Consider the following 20,812-nt stretch of genomic DNA (forward strand, 5'->3'; position numbering starts at 1 on the left):
GGAATCACAAGTCTAATGGTCAAACATATGTAGAGTTTGTACGTGAGGAGGCAGTTCTTTTTGACAAGTGGTGCACAGCAAGTGAAGTGAAGAGAGACTTTGAAGCTCTTCGTCAGTTCTGTTGGAAGATTTTAAGAATCTGTTACCAGAGAAGCTTGTAATGTTTTTAAATGAGCAAAAGGTTGCCTCACTGTCAAAAGCAGCCGTTTTGGCTGATGAGTTCACTTTAACTCTCAAAAATGTGTTTGCATCATCCCCTCGTTCAGATAGTGTTGATCACATGCTCACCAAAGCCTGATCGTGGTCAGCCTGAAGCCAGAGCTAAGCAACCATTTCTTTCTCGTGAGGTACGTGAATGCTTCTATTGCCACAAAAAAGGTCATGTCATTGCTGATTGCCTTGCACTAAAAAATCAGACTACACCACCAACCCAAGGGCGTGGGTTTGATTAAAAACGTGTCGCCTCCCAGAACCCAAACATCTCAGAGTGAAATAGATCCTTTTATCACACAGGGTTGTGTTTCTTTAACAGGTGATACTGTTGACGACCAGTCTGTAACAATGCTGAGATACACGGGTGGTTCGCAGTCTATCATTCGAGAGGGTATTTTGCCTTTGTCTGTTGAGTCATCCTGTCAGTCAAGTGTTGTGGTCCAGGGTATCGGAATGACTTTTGTGTCTGCACCTTTGCACAATGTTCATATCACTTTCTCTGTTTTTAGTGGAGTTGGTAAGGTCGCTGTCCTCCCCTCGCTGCCCATAAAAGGGGTTGATTTCATCCTCGGGAATGATTTAGCAGGTGGAAAAGTGATACCTGTGCCTGAGATGCTGGATAAGCCTGAAACAGGCTTAGAAGTTAAACAGCAAGAATATGCTAACATTTTTCCTGCTTGTGTGGTAACTAGATCTCAATCCAAGAAGAATGACTTTGATTTGTCTGACTCTTTCCTCGTTATGAAAGAAGCACCCGATAGTGTTAGACCAGAAGCTATGCTTAATGATGAGTCTAGAAAGATGTTTTCCCTTCCTAATGCAGACATAAAACTGCCCGCTTCTAGAGAGGAATTTATTGTTGCACAGCTTGAAGATGACTCTCTTCTGAAATGCCGTTCTTCTGTACTTACCCAGGAGGAAGCTAAGGTAAAGAAGGTGGCGTACATTGTTGACGAGGGTCTCCTTCTACGTCGCTGGGCTGGCGAACTTAGATGACTGGCATACAGTTTATCAAGTTGTTGTGCCAAAGGTTTTCCGCTTGCAAGTCCTAGCGTTAGCACATGATCACCCACTTTCCGGGCACCTTGGCATAAATAAAACGTATAATAAGGTCCTCTACTCTACTCTGAGCTGACTCGTTGATGTTGATGATTCATCATACACATCCATCAACACCAACACCCGTGTGAACACTCATACCTACAACTGGAAACCGTGGGTTGAGTTATTGGTCTGATAACCGCCTTCGTGTGACCTCTTAGCCTGACCAATATTTGCTGAATGGATGATTTTCATGTCAGGTTTCACAGCATTGCCTTTACTTAAACTTCTTTTTATTTTGCACAGAAAGATTTGACCTTTAGTTGTTAAACATTGGACTGAGCACATAAACATTTGTTTATGGTCACATTTTTTCCCCTGTGGTCATAAAAGGAGCTGTCACTCATCAGTGGTCCCTCCCCTTGCTTGTTCCTCCTTATCACATCTCCTTATCTAAGCTGCACCATTCTCTGCTTTCATTTTCATTCTTTCTCCTCTCCTGTCACGTAGAGTGCTTCTCTTAAAAACTGTTGTGCTACAGTCCAATACCACAGAAAGAAAACTTCCAGGTATAAATGCTTTGTGTTTTTAAGTTGTGTTTGTTTGTAACGAGAGTGGAGAACAGCTTTTTATTTTTTCTTTATTTTTTTATTTTTATTTTAACACACTAGTAACCAGGGCTGGACTGGGACAAAAAATCGGCCCGGGCATTTTGACTAGAGACCGGCCCACCAAAAATGTGACGTCATTCAGGGGTAAAACCGCAAAGAATTCTGGGAACTTGTGGCAAGAGGTACTAGCGCATGCAGGCTTTCAATTGAACTCAGTTACACAGCGATAAAAAGAAACACAAAAAATAGCCGGTGTTGTGCCAAAAAGTGATTGTCTGCCAAAAACTGGTTGCTCGTATTTAAATTGCTATAAGTAACTTGTTGGGCTATAATATGTGAAACATATGTCAAATGCATCCCTCATGGATGACATAAAGTCATCTCTCCATCTCCATCTCTCTCTCCTGCTCTTTTATTTCTCTCTCTTGCTCCATCTCTCTCTGCTGCACTTCTGTCTTCTCCACTTTTGATGATAAATCAGCCTGGTGCAACATGTAAGGATTGGTACAATTTGTTAAGATTTTGAGGAGTTTGAGAAACTAACCTTAAGCATAAAATAAAATTTACTATCAGTAACTTCATAGCACCCGCCCAGCAGTATATAAACTCCGTCATGCTAGCTAGTTCGCAGTACCAGTTATTCTAAGCGACTGTAAAAAGTCAGCACAACGAAAACAAACTACAACTAAACTTGGTTTATATCTGACACAGATAGACAGCAGGTCATAACTTCTTACCTGAAGTTCAGTTCCTCTGCCACTATGACCGGCGGCCGCCTCGGGTCTCTCCTCCTCTTGCCTCCCCTTTCCCTTATCCACCTGCTGGCCTCCACCACTTGCTGATGTTGCTAAATCTGTGGAAGCTATGGCATAGCTACCGCCAAACAATTCAGTTATTTTTACACATTTGGCAGCGTCTGCCTGAAGGGCTTGTTTCTTTTTGGCCCTAATTTTTTTCTGCACCTCCTTTCCTTTTTTTGTTCTCCATTTTGTGGGTGACCGTGGCTCAGGGGGTTGGGAATCGCATCTGTAACCGGAAGGTTGCCAGTTCGATCCCCGGGCTCTCTGTCCTGGTCGTTGTGTCCTTGGGCAAGACACTTTACCCTACTTGCCTCCTCGGTTGTAAGTGGTCCAGCCCAGAGTCGATCATGACCAAATGGCCAATCGAACACCTTTCATTATTTATGCCCTTACAAAAAAAAAAAAAAAAATCGATCGGCCCATAAAAACAAAAAATCGCCAGCGGCCCACCGGGCAAATGCCCGGTATGCCTGATGGCCAGTCCAGCTATGCTAGTAACAGTTCAAAGTTGTTAAACATTGGACTGAGCACATACACACATACAGAGCAGAGTGTAAAGTGTCTGTGCATCTTTAGGTGTGTTTGCTGAAAAAGTAGTTTGACCAAATAACTGTACCTCTGTGTTTCTGTCCTTCTGTGTATGTGCTTTCGTGTCTATTCCATTTATGTTGGAGACAAGAGGAAAAAATGCCCATTAAGCTTTTGCTACATGCACTAATGTCACGCAACACAGGGATGATGTGTAGTGTAAAACAGACTAACACTGGGTCTCATTTGTTTGGTGTCTCTAGGCTGTTCACAGGTCACTTTTTCTAAAGACTCTAAACTTGATACATGTAAGCTTTAGACTTTTAATACGTCAAAGAATTGCTTTTGTATTAACTTTGACGTGAGTGTAATTAGACTTTAGCAGGCTGTGTCTGATCTAATGAAAAGACAAACATCCTTTTTTTTGTTTGTTTACTGATAACGAATAAGGAGTATCTTCAGCTACAAGGAGTATTGGCAGGATAAGGTCAAGGTCTCTCGATCACACAGTATTTCAGTGTTTTGTCATATGCTGCAACACCAACATCTGTTCTAACTACATCATAGGTAGATTTGGAAACCCTGAGTTGACTTAAAAACCTGATAACCACTTTCGTGTGACCTCTTGACCTGATCAGAATTGACTAAAATGATGATTTTCATGTATTCACTTTTATTTTGCACAGAAAGATTTGACCTTTAGTTGCTGGACCAAGCAGATTTACATTTTATACACAGACACACACACAGACAAGAACTGCTGTGTGTGAGTCTGATGTTGCTGTTGTAACTGTGATGCTTACAGGGAACTAGTTTAAAGGGGCATTTTCAAGGCTAGTCATAAATCTTCAGTCAATAACAACCCACCAGGCTGTGCTGTGAGGTAGCAGTGAGAACAATGAGAACACCTGAGCCTAAAAAGGAAGTACTTTTTGTTTCTGTGAAATAGCTCCAAGCCAGTAGGACTCTGTCTTAACCTGCTTTGGTTGTATGTTTCATTCTGAAGGCATGTGGGTTTTAAACGGCATAAAGTACAGTCTTCCATGGAAAACTGAACTGACTGACGAATGTCGGTTGGAAAGAATTTACACATCGGCCAACCTCACTGGGTGTCTCACTGCCTCCATCAAGATTTTGGTGGATGAGCCTAACAGAAAGAAGTTTAAACTCAAATAGCAAAGAAAAATAACACATCGGTCTGTGATGGATTGTAATTAATGATGTAATATAAAAGAGGTCACCTAAACACATGAGATATCAATGGAAAGCCCAGGATGTCCTGGACTTAGTACATCGGGACTTAGCAGGATAGCTTAAATAAGTCAAAAGATAGACCAAAAACAAATGTCCATTACAGAGGACATAAATGGATAGGTTGGTTCTCAGGAGGATATGACACATCAAAGTTCTCATTCCCATTCTCATATTTACATAACATTTATAATCTTTATAAACATTTTACTCTGTGGCCATAAAAAGAAATGCCTCCTTTCAGTGGTCACTCCCCTTGTATGTTTGTCCTCTTCTTCGCGTATCTCCTGATATAAGCAGCACCTTTCCCTGCTCTGAATTGCTTTCTTTCTCCTGTCCAGTCACGTAGAGCTCCTGGTCTTTCATCTCTACAGTCTAATACAACAGAAAGGCATCTTTCAGGTAACAAAAAAAACCCTAAAGTGTTGTGTTTTTAAGTTGTGTTTGGTTGTAATGAGATCAGTGAAGAACAGCCTTTTATTTTTGCAGAATACATCTTAGCTTTTGATTTTCAAGTAGTCAAAGACTTGCTTTTGTATAAACGTTGACTCCAGTGTTATAAAACTTAATCAGGTTCCTTTTGCCTTACTGAGTAGACAGACATCTCTTATGTGTTAAGGTTGACCTATGTACTCCTTCAGGAGAATGCACCTCAGAATATGGAGGAAGAAACATGTTTATTACATTAACACAGACTCACACACGACAATACACACAACTCTGTTCTTAATTTTGTAACTGTGGAAATAGTTTCGGAAGTATTTTATTTCCAAAGAGGGGCATTTTCAAGGCTATTCATAAATCTTGTGTAAATAACAATAGTGAGGTAAATAACAGTGAGGCAGCAGTGACAATCACCTGAGTCTGAAGGGGTACTTGTTTCTGTGAAAATGCTCCAAACCAGTAGGACCCTGTCTCAACTTTCATTGTGTGTTATATTCACAATTGTAACTGTAACCAAATACAAAATTAAACAAAAAGTAAGTTAAAAACCAAAATGTCTCTTCCAGCGAACATTAAAAAAAATCTTCGATGTAATGTTAAGTCTTTTGTGTGACTTGGTGCTTCTCAAATTAATTAATGAATAATCCAAAAAGTAGCGATATTAATGCTAAAAAAAAAACAAGAAAAGAAAAAATATTTCCTCCAAACAAAGCTTCTAAATTTTAAATGCGCAAATCAGTCCGTGCATGATTACATTGCTCCGCCCATCAAAAAGTCGACTGCGCGATATCACCTCATTTGTTGGAATGACGAATGTTGGTTGAAAACATTTACATATCGGCCAACCATACTGTCTGTCTCACTGCCTCTATCAAGATTTTGGTGGATGAGTGTAATAAAGTTTCTGGCCACACTCTTTACTCCCTCATCTAAAACTGGATGCTGGCCTTACAGAAAGAAGGCAAGTTGGAATATAATTAAGGACATTTAGACATCTAATGTATTTGGGTATGCAAAATGAGGTACTTTTACTGTTTTCATTGCACATTTGCAGCTTGGTCCAGAAACTGAACTCCTGGTCAGTTACTAGGACCATACTGCCAAATTCACCTGCTTCTTGGAAGATTTTCTTTCCTTCCCTGCTAACCCCGAAGTAGCTGTGACACACTTCCTTTCTTCATTTTTTCAGTGGAAATACATTTTAAAACAATGATCTTTGCCAATTTACAGAGAACACGTCATATTCTGATTAAACATTCATTTATGGTCACTTTTTGCACCAGTGGTGATAAAAGGAGCTGTGTCTTATCAGTGGTTCCTCCCCTTGCTTTTTCCTCCTTAGCACATAACCTTGTATAACCAGCTCCATTCTCTGCTTTCATTTTTATTCTTTCTCCTGTCCTGTCACATAGAGTGTGTTTCTCTTAAACTGTTGGGCTACAGCGTAATACCATAGAAGGAAACTTTCAGCTATTTGGCTGTAATGAGATTAAACCTGATGTGTTAACAACTTCCTCTTTCTGCATCCTAACCTTATTCATCAGTCTACAGAGTGTAAATCCTCTACACTATGTCATCTAACCAATCATTCAAAAACCAACATGAAGAGGCCTACGCCTCCCTGATGAGAGGCCTGAAGGAGCTGGACCTACAGGGACCCTATGTTCCCAGTGACCTGGTCCTGATCGGAGACCATGCCTTTCCTTTAGCAATGAACAGTCGAGGTCAGGTCCTGATGGCTGCCTCTCTGTACGGCAGTGGAAGGATTGTGGTCCTGGGTCATGAGGGCTACTTGACAACCTTTCCTGCTCTGGTAGAAAATGCTGTGACCTGGCTGAGAGGTGATGGATCTGATAACCTCTCTGTAAGGGTGCACAGAAATGTCAGTGCAGTTGCTAATAACCTCCAAAAACCCAGCTTCCAAGTAGAAGTTGTGGGAGCTTTCAGTGACAGACTGGGAGTTGGTGTTTATGTGACCGATGCCTACAGCGTGGGCTCAGACCCAACAGAGCTGGTGGCGTTTCTGAAAGCTGGAGGAGGGGTGCTGATAGCTGGACAGGCGTGGCATTGGGCTGCAAATCACCCCAAAGAGAACACACTGCATCAGTTTGATGGGAATAAAGTGTCAGGAGTGGCAGGAATCTACTTCACTGAGCGTTATGGTGAGGCGGAGAACCTGCCTGTCTACCCTCAGATCCCGTCCTCCTGGAAGTCGTTAGCGTGAGTATTCTATATAGCTCTGTTTTACTGCACGTTTACAAAAGTTCCACTTTCCATATAATAACTTTTTGTGTGACCTTTTGAAAACAGTTTTTCTCTCATTGAAAGAGTCTTCCTAAGGTTAAATTTGGGACTGATACCATTTCTTTATTAGCTAATTTAATTCATATTGGGATCTTCCCCTCCCAGCATTCCTGGATCTTGGATGAGGGGAGGATCATCCACAAAAGTCCATCAAAGGACTTAGTTTGTGTGTGTGTGTGTGACTCTATCTTTTCAGAAAAGTCAGTTTATGTCATGGTCCTGGGTCGAGCGACCCAGTGTTTGAGTTTTATGTATCTTTTGTATTCATTTGTGCCCTAGTTTAGCTCATCCAGTTTATTTTGAGATTGCTGTTTAGTCCTTTGTTCCTTAGTTGTTTATGTCATCTCCCCCTGTACTAAGTCTCCCTGGTTCATGCGTCATGTCTGCGTGGTTATGTTTAATTCATGTCATGTCTAATCTCCATGTTTCCTGTTTTTTCCTTTGAAAGTCTGTATTCAATGTCAGTGTATTCAGTTTCACTTCTCCTGTCCTGTCGTTAGGTTCATGTGTGTCATGCTGTGCTCCCATGTGTGGCCACTTCCCCTGATCATCCCTCATGTGTATTTAGTCTCTGGCTGTGTCCCAATTCAGGGTCTGTACGCTTGAAGTACGCATTTTAAATGCAGTTACGTCACCGCCACGCAACGACGGCTGTCCCAACCCAAGTGTACTTCAAATGCATACTCCAGATGCTCCGTCGATTTCCCCAAATATCAAGCATGGTCCGGTGCACGCTTCGTGGTCCCATATATCCCACAATTCATAGCGCGGCGGTGGGTGTGGAGAATTTTGCCGCAAAATACGGCAGAAGGGAGCGGCGGAAGAGGTTTTTTTTTTTTTTTCCAAACTTCATTGAAATTATAAAGCGAACAGTCAGTCATTCCAGTTCAGTTTGTACAGTAGACATACAAGGCAAATAAGAGTAACAATATACAGTACAATGAAATAAGAAGGATAAATAAATAAATGGAAAAAAAAAGAAAAAAGACAAAAAGGGGGGGAATGTGACAGACTTCATAACAACTTTGTACTTGAAAGTTGTGACAGCTCATTCGTTAAACATTTCTGAATTAATTTCAATCAATAATAAACCTTTTTTATTGGAAGTTAGAGTAAGAGAGTTTAAATAATATTCAATTTCAATCAAAAACAAATTAAATGATGGGGTTGAGTTTTGAAATTTACATTTATGTATATGGAATTTCCCTAATAAGATGGAGCGGCCGAAGAGTGAACTGTCAAAAGTACTGAATATGACATCACTTATTTATGTCCGAATGTTTAATAATTAAAGTCAGTCATATATCCACAAACACAACAAGCTGAAAGTCAGTGATATATGTATATGTGTGTATATATATATATATGTGTGTGTGTGTGTGTGTGTGTGTGTGTATATCTATATATATATCTATATATATCTATATATAGATATATATATATAGATATATAAAAAAAAACACCCAGCACGCCCCTGCGGGCGGTTTATCCTTCAAGCTCAGGTCCTCTACCAGAGGCCTGGGAGCTTGAGGGTCCTGCGCAGTATCTTAGCTGTTCCCAGGACTGCGCTCTTCTGGACAGAGATCTCCGATGTTGTTCCCGGGATCTGCTGGAGCCACTCGCCTAGCTTGGGAGTCACCGCACCTAGTGCTCCGATTACCACGGGGACCACCGTTACCTTCACCCTCCACATCCTCTCGAGCTCTTCTCTGAGCCCTTGGTATTTCTCCAGCTTCTCGTGTTCCTTCTTCCTGATATTGCTGTCATTTGGAACCGCTACATCGATCACTACGACTGTCTTCTTCTGTTTGTCTACCACCACTATGTCCGGTTGGTTAGCCACCACCATTTTGGCCGTCTGTATCTGGAAGTCCCACAGGATCTTAGCTCGGTCATTCTCCACCACCCTTGGGGGCATCTCCCATTTTGACCTCGGGACTTCCAGGTTATACTCGGCACAGATGTTCCTGTACACTATGCCGGCCACTTGGTTATGGCGTTCCATGTATGCCTTGCCTGCTAGCATCTTGCACCCTGCTGTTATGTGCTGGATTGTCTCTGGGGCATCTTTACACAGCCTGCACCTGGGGTCTTGCCTGGTGTGATAGACCCCAGCCTCTATGGATCTTGTGCTCAGAGCTTGTTCTTGTGCTGCCATGATTAGTGCCTCTGTGCTGTCTTTCAGTCCAGCTTTGTCCAGCCACTGGTAGGATTTCTGGATATCAGCCACATCCTCTATCTGCCTGTGGTACATACCATGCAGGGGCCTGTCCTTCCATGATGGTTCCTTGTCTCCCTCCTCTTTCTTGGGTTTCTGCTGCCTGAGGTATTCACTGAGCACTCGGTCAGTTGGGGCCATCTTCCCAATGTATTCTTGGATGTTCGTTGTCTCATCCTGGACTGTGGTGCTGACACTCACCAGTCCCCGGCCCCCTTCCTTCCGCTTAGCGTACAGCCTCAGGGTGCTGGACTTGAGGTGAAACCCTCCATGCATGGTAAGGAGCTTTCTTGTCTTTATGTCAGTGGCTTCTATCTCCTCCTTTGGCCAGCCTTTTACCCCAGCAGGGTACCTGATCACAGGCAGGGCGTACGTGTTGATGGCCCGGATCTTGTTCTTACCATTCAGCTGACTCCTCAGGACTTGCCTGACCCTCTGCAGGTACTTGGTGGTTGCAGCTTTTCTAGCGGCCTCTTCATGGTTCCCATTCGCCTGCGGGATCCCCAGGTACTTGTAACTGTCCTCTATGTCTGCAATGTTGCCTTCTGGTAGTTCAATCCCCTCAGTTCTGACTACCTTCCCTCTCTTTGTTACCATCCGACTACACTTCTCCAGTCCAAACGACATTCCAATGTCATTGCTGTATAGCCTGGTAGTGTGGATCAGTGAATCGATGTCTCGTTCACTCTTGGCATACAGCTTGATGTCATCCATGTACAGGAGGTGGCTGACAACTGCTCCGTTCCGTAGTCGGTATCCGTAGCCAGTCTTGTTAATGATCTCACTGAGGGGGTTCAGGTCTATGCAGAACAGCAGTGGGGACAGAGCATCTCCTTGGTAGATCCCGCACTTGATGGTGACTTGTGCTATGGGCTTGGAGTTGGCCTCTAGTGTTGTACGCCACATCCCCATTGAGTTCCTGATGAAGGCTCTTAGGGTCCCATTGATCTTGTACAATTCTAGGCATTCCAGTATCCAGCTGTGGGGCATTGAGTCATAGGCCTTCTTGTAATCAATCCAGGCAGTGCACAGGTTGGTCAGTCTGGTCTTGCAGTCTCGGCTGACTGTTTTGTCTACCAGTAGCTGGTGTTTTGCGCCTCTGGTATTCTTGCCAATTCCTTTCTGTGTCCCGCTCATGTATTGACCCATGTGCCTGTTCATCTTAGCCGATATGATGCCTGACAGGAGCTTCCATGTAGTACTGAGGCAGGTTATTGGTCGGTAGTTGGAGGGGACCGGTCCCTTCTTGGGGTCCTTGGGGATCAGGACTGTCCGACCTTCGGTTAGCCATTCCGGGTGTCTCTCGTTAACTAGCAGCTGGTTCATTTGTGCTGCCAGACGCTCGTGGAGTGCAGTCAGCTTCTTTAGCCAGTAGCCGTGAACCATGTCGGGCCCTGGTGCTGTCCAACTCTTCATACTGGAGACCCTTTCTTGGATATCTGCCACTGTGATGGTTACTGGACCCTGTTCAGGGAGGTCGCTGTGGTCTGCCCTCAGATCCACTAGCCACTGAGCATTGCCGTTATGGGTTGCGTCCTTCTCCCATATGCTCTTCCAGTATTGCTCCGTCTCCAGCCTTGGTGGTGCTGTTCTCTTATTATTATTGTTCCCCTGCCACTGAGAGTACACCTTTGCTGGTTCTGTGGAGAACAGCTGGTTTATTCTCCTGCTTTCTATCTCTCTGGTGTACCTCCTCAAGTGGCTGGCCAAGGCTGTGAGTCTTTGCTTGGCAGTTTCCAAGGCCTCGGGTATGGACAGCTTGCTGTATTTCTTATGCACCTTCTTTGTCGCACCTTTCTGCAACTCCGTTAGTTGGCTAACCTCCCTCCGTGCTACTTTGATCTTGCCCTCTAGCCTCCTTCTCCATGGAGGGTACTGCCCCTTGTGGCTGTTCAACTTGTAGCCAAGCATCTCACTGATCACTGCTGCCGTATTGTAGATCAGCTTGTTAGTGTCGGTAATCGTGGTTGTAGGTATTGTCCGTAGTGCTGCATTAACATCATCTAGCAGACCTTCTGAGGGTACTTCACGTAATCTTGGTAACCGGCTACGGGGGATCCAGATTTCAAGCTTGGCCATGATCCTATTTTTCAGGTCAGTTCCTATCGCACTCAACAAGCCTTCTCCTATCGCACTTGGGGCTATGTACCCAATCTCGGGTGGGGGTGATGATATCTCCCCCCTGACCTGGCGTCCTGACTCCTCCTTGCCGTAGCATTTGTGTTGTACCTCGTCAATTTCGAATGTTGGAACACTGAGCTACTAGTTGTTTCGCCGTCATTGTGGATGTTGGGTATCGAAGAATCCATAGGTCCCTCATCCTATTCATGTAGCCCCTTCCGCCGGGGTTACTTGCGTAGTAGCATTCCAACAATGCCCTGTTTTCGTCTCTTGCCCACGATGCCTTCTTGTTCCAGTAGCCCACTTTTCGTCAGGGTGCCCTGGTTCCTCAACACCTGACGCGGACCTTGTTGATCCGGTCCGCGTCAGGTGTTGAGGAACTATATATATATATATATATATATATATATATATATATATATATATATATATATATATATATATATATATATATATGGATGGATGGATGGATAGATGTAGATAGATATATCATAATAATCTGACAATACTATAATATTGGCCATATTATATTTACATTACCACAGTGAGATGACTTTAGTCTCATGAACAACATTAACTAATTGTTATTTACTAACTAATCTTAAATGACTGTTCAGCACAGAAATGAAGCCCAACAATCATGTTTTACAGTCCCGTGGTCTCAGCCTCAGATACTCAACTAATCAAAGTGATGTCATGACAAAAACGAATGACCAACAAAACATTTTTCTCCTTCATTTCTGTCAAACAATGCTGTATGTCACGTGTCTCGTGGTTAGTAACATGGTTGCTAGGCAACCTGAACAGCGCGACGAAGCGTATACCGTCCCATTTCACAAGCCTCTCACTTCCGCACTTCTCGTACTTATAGTACGCACCGTACGTAGTACGCGTAGTGCGCGTAGTGCGCGTACTTCAAGCGTGCAGACCCTGAATTGGGACACAGCCTCTGTGTTTCATACAGTCTGTGTCACGTCGTCTGTGTTCCCACCCTCCATGTCCTCCCGGCCAGTCTGTACATCATCGTCATTTGACCTTAGAACTGAAGAAGCTTCTCGGATGAGAGGTGAAACGTCTTCAAGTAACTTAAAGAAGTCCAGACGCTTTTCTTTGCAAGCTCCTTTGATCATCGTCATGGTTTTCTGAGTCTCCTTAGTTTATCAGTATCTGTTTCCCAGTTTAGTTTAGGTTCAGTTTAGTCACGGTGTTTCTGCTTTGTGTTGAGACCTGTCATCAGCCACAATAAAGGCTCGCTTTCAGTTTAAGTTTACTTCGGTCTACTCTCTTGTGTTCGCACCTGGGTCCACCACACACACCCCCGCACGGTCTGTCCCCTCAGATCGTGACAGTTTATTTTTACAGAGTTTACATAGTTTTCACAAATAGGTTAATTTACAAACCACTGATTTTTTTTTATATGAAGAAATGTGTACAATTATTCTTAAATCACTTTAATTCTGCACATGTCACTTTTCTATTCCACTTTTCAAATACAGGACAGGCAGGGATTTCAAGGATGACTTGGGGTTCTTACTCCAGGGGGTTTCAGAATTCAACCTCCCCTCTGAGTATCTGTGTTCTGAGGTTCTAGTCCACAGCCCACTAGCCTTTCCCATCGGGACTACAGAAGATGGACGACCATTCCTGGCAGGAGCCTACTATGGGCGAGGACGGGTCATTGTGGTTACACATGAAAGATGTCTTGAAGTTGAGGTAGAGTCAACATTAAATGTTAGTCATAAAATTTCAAAGTCAAAATCTTTAGAGGGTTAGGTATTAGACCTCAGGATGATTTAAAGTGAAATGTGTGCTGATTGGACTTGTCTTTGATATATCACCAAATCCGTGACTTCCTTTGCTGCTGCTTTCCTTTGATTTTAGAGTATGGCTCCATTTTGGAGAAATGCCATTCACTGGTTGGATGAAGGCCGCAGAGGGGTTGTTGGTGTCATGGTGGATCCTGCACTCAAAGTTCTGAGCAAGTCTGGGCTGAAGTGCGAAAAGACAAACTTCAGGAAAGACCTCAGCGTGTTTGTGTGTACAGCCTATATCACTGAGCATTTGGAAGAAATTCAAAACTTTGTGGCAGAGGGAGGAGGCCTGCTGATTGGAGGACATGCCTGGTACTGGGCGCAGACACATGCTGGGCAAAATCCACTTACAGATTTCTCAGGTATGAAAATGGACCACAAGGGTTTCAAAATATACAGAGTAGAAATACTGGTAGTGTTCTTATTTTCCACCTAATTGTCCATGTGTAAAATGTGTTGTATACATGCAGTGCTGTAACAGACTCATACATTATAAGGTGTAATATCTTGTGATAAGTCAAGGATCAAAAAGGAGTCTTCTCATTAGTGGACAAAAACAAAGTCAAGACATTTCCAACCACATGACTCAAAGTCAAACTGGCTTTACTTTTTTTCAGGGAACAAGATCCTGAACCAAATGGGATTGAGCCTGTTAGGAGAAACAATCCGTGCAGGAACATACAAAGCCTCTGTACCCAGCTGGCCGATTAAAGATACTTACCACTTCCGCCACCTTCTACACCGCTTCGCTGCCCATGTGACTACAGGTGTAGAACTTAGCAAGCATGAGGAGGAATGTCTTAAAAAGCTGGGCAACGACTGTGATGCTTATTTGCACACAAAGGCACGTGGCTGCTTCTATTACACTCAAGTGTTGGCTGCACTCACTGACATGTTAAAGAGGTCAGGCCTGCCACAGGTGAGTAGAGAAAAAACATTTGAACAACACAGACTAGTGCACTGATGATTATATGGCAGCTGTTAACCACTAAGATGTTACACTAATATGTTCTTCTTTCAAGGTGAGTGACAGCTGCCCTGCAAAGACGCCAAAAGACCATCTACTCCTCAGTTTGGGATCACCTGTATACGAGTTTTGCCTAAATCCTGAGGCCCTCCTGCCCTACCTCATCAAGGATAGGCCACTGATGCCAGACGTCTATAACCACAGGCTCAAGATCAATGTTACCACAGCAGGTCAGATTTCATGTTTGTGGACAAATGTGTCAACTGTGAATATGTCACAACCAGTGTGCAAGCCACACTCAAACACAAAACTTAGTGGGTCAGATTCAGTGAGTTTATTTACAGTCCAAGTGATGTGATAACTACTTACAAGATCTTCAAGCAAGAGAAAATCCACAGTTTCTATCTACTAAGTCTGTAGGAACTCGTAGTGTTCATTATACAAATCCCTAACTTCCGATCCCACATGACACAGAAACGGATTCTCCCCTACAAATTTCTCTCTCTCAGAGATAGACGCCCAGTGACACTTTTTTTTTTCAAATTTGTGTGTGTGTGTGTGTGTGTTAGATGGGGAAGAGTGGATCAGCACTGGTCTCTACCTCTCTCCTGGTATGAGTACCTACATGGTGATGCCAACTGAGATTATCAACAAGGAGTGGAAGGTGAAACCTACAAAATTAATAATGGATTATAATAATGGATTGGATTTATATAGCACTTTTCAAGGCACCCAAAGCGCTTTACAATGCCACTATTCATTCACTCTCACATTCACACACTGGTGGAGGCAGCTACAGTTGTAGCCACAGCTGCCCTGGGGCAGACTGACAGAAGCGAGGCTGCCATATCACGCCATCGGCCCCTCTGGCCAACACCAGTAGGCAAGTAGGGTAAAGTGTCTTGCCCAAGGACACAACGACCAGGACAGAGAGCCCGGGGATCGAACCGGCGACCTTCCGGTTACAGATGCGATTCCCAACCCCCTGAGCCACGGTCGCAAATTGTATAATTTAAAGTTCTTTCTCCTTCTGATGACACTACATGTTCATGAAAACCTCACGTGAGGTTTTCATGACTCCTTTTTACCCTTTGTAACTGTAACAAGGTCCATTTGTAGTTGCAGCTATTTAAAAGATTGATGTAACCACCATGACATCACCCACAGGTGAAGCTCTGTTTTGAAGCTTTTGGGAGTGTTGAGTTATGCTGTGTTGTGCTGCGTGGCGTGCCGCAACAGCCCCTTAGGTTCTGCCTGTTTGCAGCAAAGGTTCATTCAATCTAAAGGACCAGCCCCACTTGATTTTTTTCTGTCATTTAACAGCTCAAACCATCCCTGAAATCTCTTACTTGATTGGACGATATTGACACAGGAAACTAATAGCACACCACAAGAAAGAAAATCTAATCATGACAACTGCTTTGTAAATCATTCCTGAATGCACTCTGTATTCAGGAATGGGGCTGTTTGCAATATGTTGCAATATGTTGTAATTTGACGCTAAATCCAATAGATTTTCCATTTTATCTACAGATTCAGATAGGCTGTCAAACTGATGACCTACATGACAAGGATGAGCTGAAGAGACCACCACGTGTTCATGAGCGATTTCCTGTTACATCAGAGATGATGCATGTGTCCAACCTGTGGGGGGGGCTCATCTACCTGGTGGCCCCACCCAACACACAAGTGAAGGGGTTGGAGATCATAGTGCAGAAAGCTGTAACTGCTCCATATTACAAGTCTGGTGAGTCTGTGGTTTATAACAGTGCTGTGTACCTTATGTCCATGGAGTTAATGGAAGATATCTGATAAGTCTTAATCTTATTCACCTTCATTCTGATCCCAAGTGTTTTCAATGGACGATGCAGGTGAAACAATTTCAGTTCAACATGTTGAAAGTTAAGTAAAGAAAAGTAAACAAAAATCTAGTTAACAGCTTAACCCTCTCGTCTAAAACAGTGCACAAGGTTTGCTTAATTCTTATTATTCAAAGCCTTCAGCTTTACACAAAAGCCTGTTTTAAAACTTTAAAGGCTGTTTGAAGGGTGTAATCAAATGCATATGTGACGCTGAAAAATTACAGAAATACAAAATACAGATACTATAGAAAATGTTTATATTTTTTAAAATGCAGTAATTCAAAGCATTATAATAGATCTGCTCTTCTCTTTATTCTTTTCAGGTGTGACAACTGCAGCTGAGTGGTCGTTGCTGCGCACGGCTCCTGGGCCCTGGACAGAGTTGGAGTTTGAAAACATCGTCCTCACCGTACCATCAGATGCTGTTCGGGGTCTGGAGCACCCAGACAAGGTGGCTGCTCTGTGGGATGAAATCATGAGGGCCATTGCAGATCTGGCTGCCAAATCACACAAATTTCCCCACAAGGAGCGCTTTGTGACAGATGTGCAGATTTCTGCTGGTAAGTGCACTTTGACTCCCAAGGACATGAAACTAGTCCCAACTCACTGTGGATGACAAACAATTTAACTAAAACATCATGTTCATGCTCAGTGTGATACATTTTTATATTTGTTTTTGACTCTGTTGATGAGGGGATGCAAAGATTTCTAGAAAACAAAATATATATACAAAGAAAGGATGAGGAATATCAACTAAAGTAGATACTACTGGATTACTCACATACAACAAGATCAAGATGATCTGGCAAAGGGTGGGATTTGGGAACTGACGTGTCAATTCTGGTAGGTGAAAGAGGCAGGAAAACAAAATGTCATGTATTTTTCTTCTGTTAAGGCTGGATGCATTCAGGTTATCCTATCATGGCACACCATGCCTCAGCTGCTGAAGTAGTTGATGTTAAAAAAGGTGAACAACTGTGGGGCCCCATCCATGAACTTGGACACAACCAACAGAGAAGCTGCTGGGAGTTCCGACCACACACCACAGAGTGTACATGCAACCTGTGGTCAGTGTATGTGCATGAAGAGGTGCTGGGCATCAACAGAGCACAGGTAGAGCAAATCAAGTGTTTTTGACAGTCTCATTTGTTTTATATTAGTCAACACCAAGAAAACTCTTTTTGTATCCTATTACAGCACATCACATACCTTTTTCGCTGTGATCACATGATTTCATAACTACATAACATAAATAGATTTAAAACTCGTCTTTGTTTTACATCAATCATCATCAGAAAACTCATGACTGAGTTTGCTGTGATCACATGATTTAGCAACTATCTCATTCCATGTTCTTTGGTGCAGGCTCATGGTGATTTGACTTTAGCTAAACGAAAGAGTCGAGTAGAGGAGTACATCAAGGGAGGAAGGAAACTCAGTGACTGGAGTGTGTGGGTTGCCCTGGAAACATATCTGCAGGTGAGAAATTATAGAGAAATTTTGCTTGATCCATAGTAAAGAAAACACATGATATGAATACAGAGATGGGTAGTAACTAGTTACATTTACTTGAGCAAGTTTTTGAAAAAACTTTGCTTTTAAAGTATACTCGACCCACCTCTGTATGAATAAGACTGAAAGACCATATAGACTTGCAGACTTATAGTGAAGCTAACATTAAATGGTAACAGGTTCTGATGCTTTGGTCAAGAGATTATTGCTCCTAACAAAGAAGACAGCTAATAGTTTGGCTTGTTGTTATAATTACCTTCTCTGTAGCTCCAGGAAAAGTTTGGCTGGGATGCCTTTAAGAAGGTTTTTGCTGCGTACCACCACATGAGAGACTTTCCTGATGACAATGACACAAAGATGAACCTGTATGCTGAGACTTTCTCGCAGACTGTGGGGATGAACCTGACCGGCTTCTTCAAGGCCTGGGGCTGGCCCATCAAAATAGCCACTGAGGAAAAATTGTCCCAGCTGCCTCCCTGGAATGATCACCCCATGATCCAGTAAAAATGAACTGAACACAACTGCAGACTAAAAAAAGTCATTTTAGTTCTCCGCAGTGAAACTTCAGTTCATTAAATTAATCTTTTCATGACATTTATTTCAATCTTGCATTGTATCCCATTTGAAAAGCGAATGTAGCGGCTTCTTTCACACTACATGCCGGAATCATTTACTCCAAATTGTTGACCTTCCAAATTAAATAGAACATTTCTTAAATTTTAATTAGTGCTGTCAGTGTTAATCTCGTTAAAATGACATTAACGCCATAACCACATTAACGCAGCAAATCTCCGTCAGCAAGTTAACGTGGATCGCCCTGTGCACTAACGCATTACCGAGCTAACCGCATTGATGCTGTGCGGCCCCGGGCACGGGCCAATCCGCATTAATCATCCTGAAATAACCATGTAATACTTTCACTGAACTTTCTGGGATTTTCTTTGTTTCATGTCTGTGTTACATGACTGTACCTGCAGCATTGGATATAATAATTACTTTTTGCATCTTGACTGAGAATTGGTTCATACAATAAATGACACAAGTATAGTAATGCAAGTAATCTTGTTTACTTTTGTAATTAGGTTTTGTTATGCTCATGTTATTTTGGCTGCAAAGGAGAGCAAAGTTATAACAATCAAAGAGCTGAAGTGAAGCTGAGTGTTCAAAACAATGAAAAGTGTCACTGCAGCCACTGTCTGTTATTTTCAAACTTCATTTTGTGACCTTTGATGTTTTCCCCAAACTGTGCTGCAACATCCCCTTGTTTCTTAACTGAATTCTTGGTAAGACCAGTGGATGTTTTTCTTTGTTAATTCATTTTCATGTTTTGTATAGCCAGTAAAGCTGCTTGTACCAGCGCTTGAACTGGACATCTTTGACTGCAGTGTTTGTCTTAACTTTTAAAGGTGGCCACCTCTCTTCAGACCCATAGAGATAAATCACATCAGTCTTTCTAGAATGGTGGAATCTTCTCTTCTTTGCATTTTCAAATGCAGTGTTTGCCTCATCAAATCTAGAAATAAGAAATAAACATAAATTACAATGTACCAAAGTAAAGCGTTCTGTCCTTTCATCAGTGCTGTCATGAAGCTATTTGCATCCATCTTTTACATTATTTGGCAATGGTGGGTGCAGTCGCTGAAAGCGCAGCTTATCTCATGGTCATAAGAAACTGTAGCTGTCTCCATTTTGTGGGCAGACTCCATTAACAGTTACTGGAGACTTTCACAGTAAACTAATAGTAGAGCAGTGTGCAAGACAAGCTGCCACTGGCTCAACTTTTACTGGTCTAAAATCAGTTACAATCTGCGCTATGTGTGCATAGACAGCAGTAACAATTACATGAGCGTCAATCCTTTATCTTTGGTAGCAACTCACAACTCGTGTAGTCTAATATCTCTGCTTTAATCATTATCAGTACTCCAAGAAAACCTTGGGAGAAAGTTGTGCAATTTTAAGTTGTTGTTAGAAATTTTATTTACACACTTAAAACATTGTGAACTATTATAATTCATATATTCATGTATGTATATATATATATAAATTCCCTCTCGCCCCTGTGGGCGGTCAATCCTTCAAGCTCGGGTCCTCTACCGGGTCCTCTGTACGCTATGGTTATGGCGTTCCATGTATGTCTTGCCTGCTAGTATCTTGCACCCTGCTGTTATGTGCTGGATTGTCTCAGGGGCATCTTTACACAGCCTGCACCTGGGGTCTTGCCTGGTGTGATAGACCCCAGCCTCCATGGATCTTGTGCTCAGTGGTTTTCCTGTGCTGCCATGATTAGCGCCTCTGTGCTGTCTTTCAGTCCAGCTTTGTCCAGCCACTGGTAGGATTTCTGGATATCAGCCACCTCCGCTATCTGCCGGTGGTACATACCATGCAGGGGCCTGTCCTTCCACATGCTGTTGGGGAATTATATAATATTTTTAACAAGCTTACAAAAGAGTTTCCAAAACCAAATTTATGTAAAGTTGCAAATAAAAATTTCCAGTTAACTCTGTCAAACACCTTTTCTGCATCAAGAGACAATATTATGGTTTCAATATTTTTACTGCACGAGTAGTCTATTAAATTAAGTAGTCTACGTGTATTTGTTGATGAGTGCCTACCTTTTATGAAACCAGTTTGGTCAGGATGAATTAAAAGGGGGTTATTTTCTGTAATCTCTTTGAGAGAGCTTTGCAGATTATTTTAAGGTCTACACTAATAAGGGATATTGGACGATAGCTTGTCTTTGCCTGGTTTTAGTAAGAGACTAATATTTGCAGTGTTCATATTTGGTGGTGGTCTGCCATTTTCTTTGATTTCCTGCAACATTCTGAGAAAAATTGGTGTCAGAATGTAAATATGTATATAGTTTCAGTCAGGTTTCAGAGCTCATCAACGTACAGAAACACTTTTAGTAAAGGTTACAAATGATCTTCTTGTGGCCTCTGGCAGCAGACGCATCTCTGTGCTTGTCCTGCTAGACCATGGAAGATTGAACAGTAGTATGTGTGTGTTTGGAAATCTGTGGTTTGACTATATGAAAACTTAAGCTAACATGAATTTCGAATGATGATGTTTATATGATGAGTACTTGAGCCAAGAAGTAATAGCAGAAAAGACAACTTGTAAAATTAAATT

At 42.5% G+C, this 20,812-nt stretch overlaps 1 protein-coding gene across 1 annotated transcript; it reads left to right on the forward strand.

Annotated features, from left to right (window-relative positions):
* The first annotated feature begins 1,738 nt into the window (after positions 1–1,738).
* On the forward strand, positions 1,739–19,235 carry LOC120728794 (TRPM8 channel-associated factor homolog). The gene is made up of 13 exons (XM_040023963.1): positions 1,739–1,823; positions 4,786–4,846; positions 6,433–7,108; positions 13,028–13,244; positions 13,413–13,704; positions 13,960–14,261; positions 14,365–14,539; positions 14,879–14,973; positions 15,843–16,056; positions 16,495–16,731; positions 17,067–17,284; positions 17,537–17,650; positions 17,951–19,235. Exons 3-13 carry the CDS (start codon positions 6,459–6,461, stop codon positions 18,185–18,187), a joined length of 2,751 nt encoding a protein of 916 aa, XP_039879897.1. The 5' UTR covers positions 1,739–1,823; positions 4,786–4,846; positions 6,433–6,458; the 3' UTR covers positions 18,188–19,235.
* The last annotated feature ends 1,577 nt before the right edge of the window (positions 19,236–20,812 follow it).

The sequence above is a fragment of the Simochromis diagramma genome, unplaced genomic scaffold, assembly GCF_900408965.1.
Source record: "Simochromis diagramma unplaced genomic scaffold, fSimDia1.1 OVJJ01000348.1, whole genome shotgun sequence".
Taxonomy (NCBI): Eukaryota; Metazoa; Chordata; class Actinopteri; order Cichliformes; family Cichlidae; genus Simochromis; species Simochromis diagramma.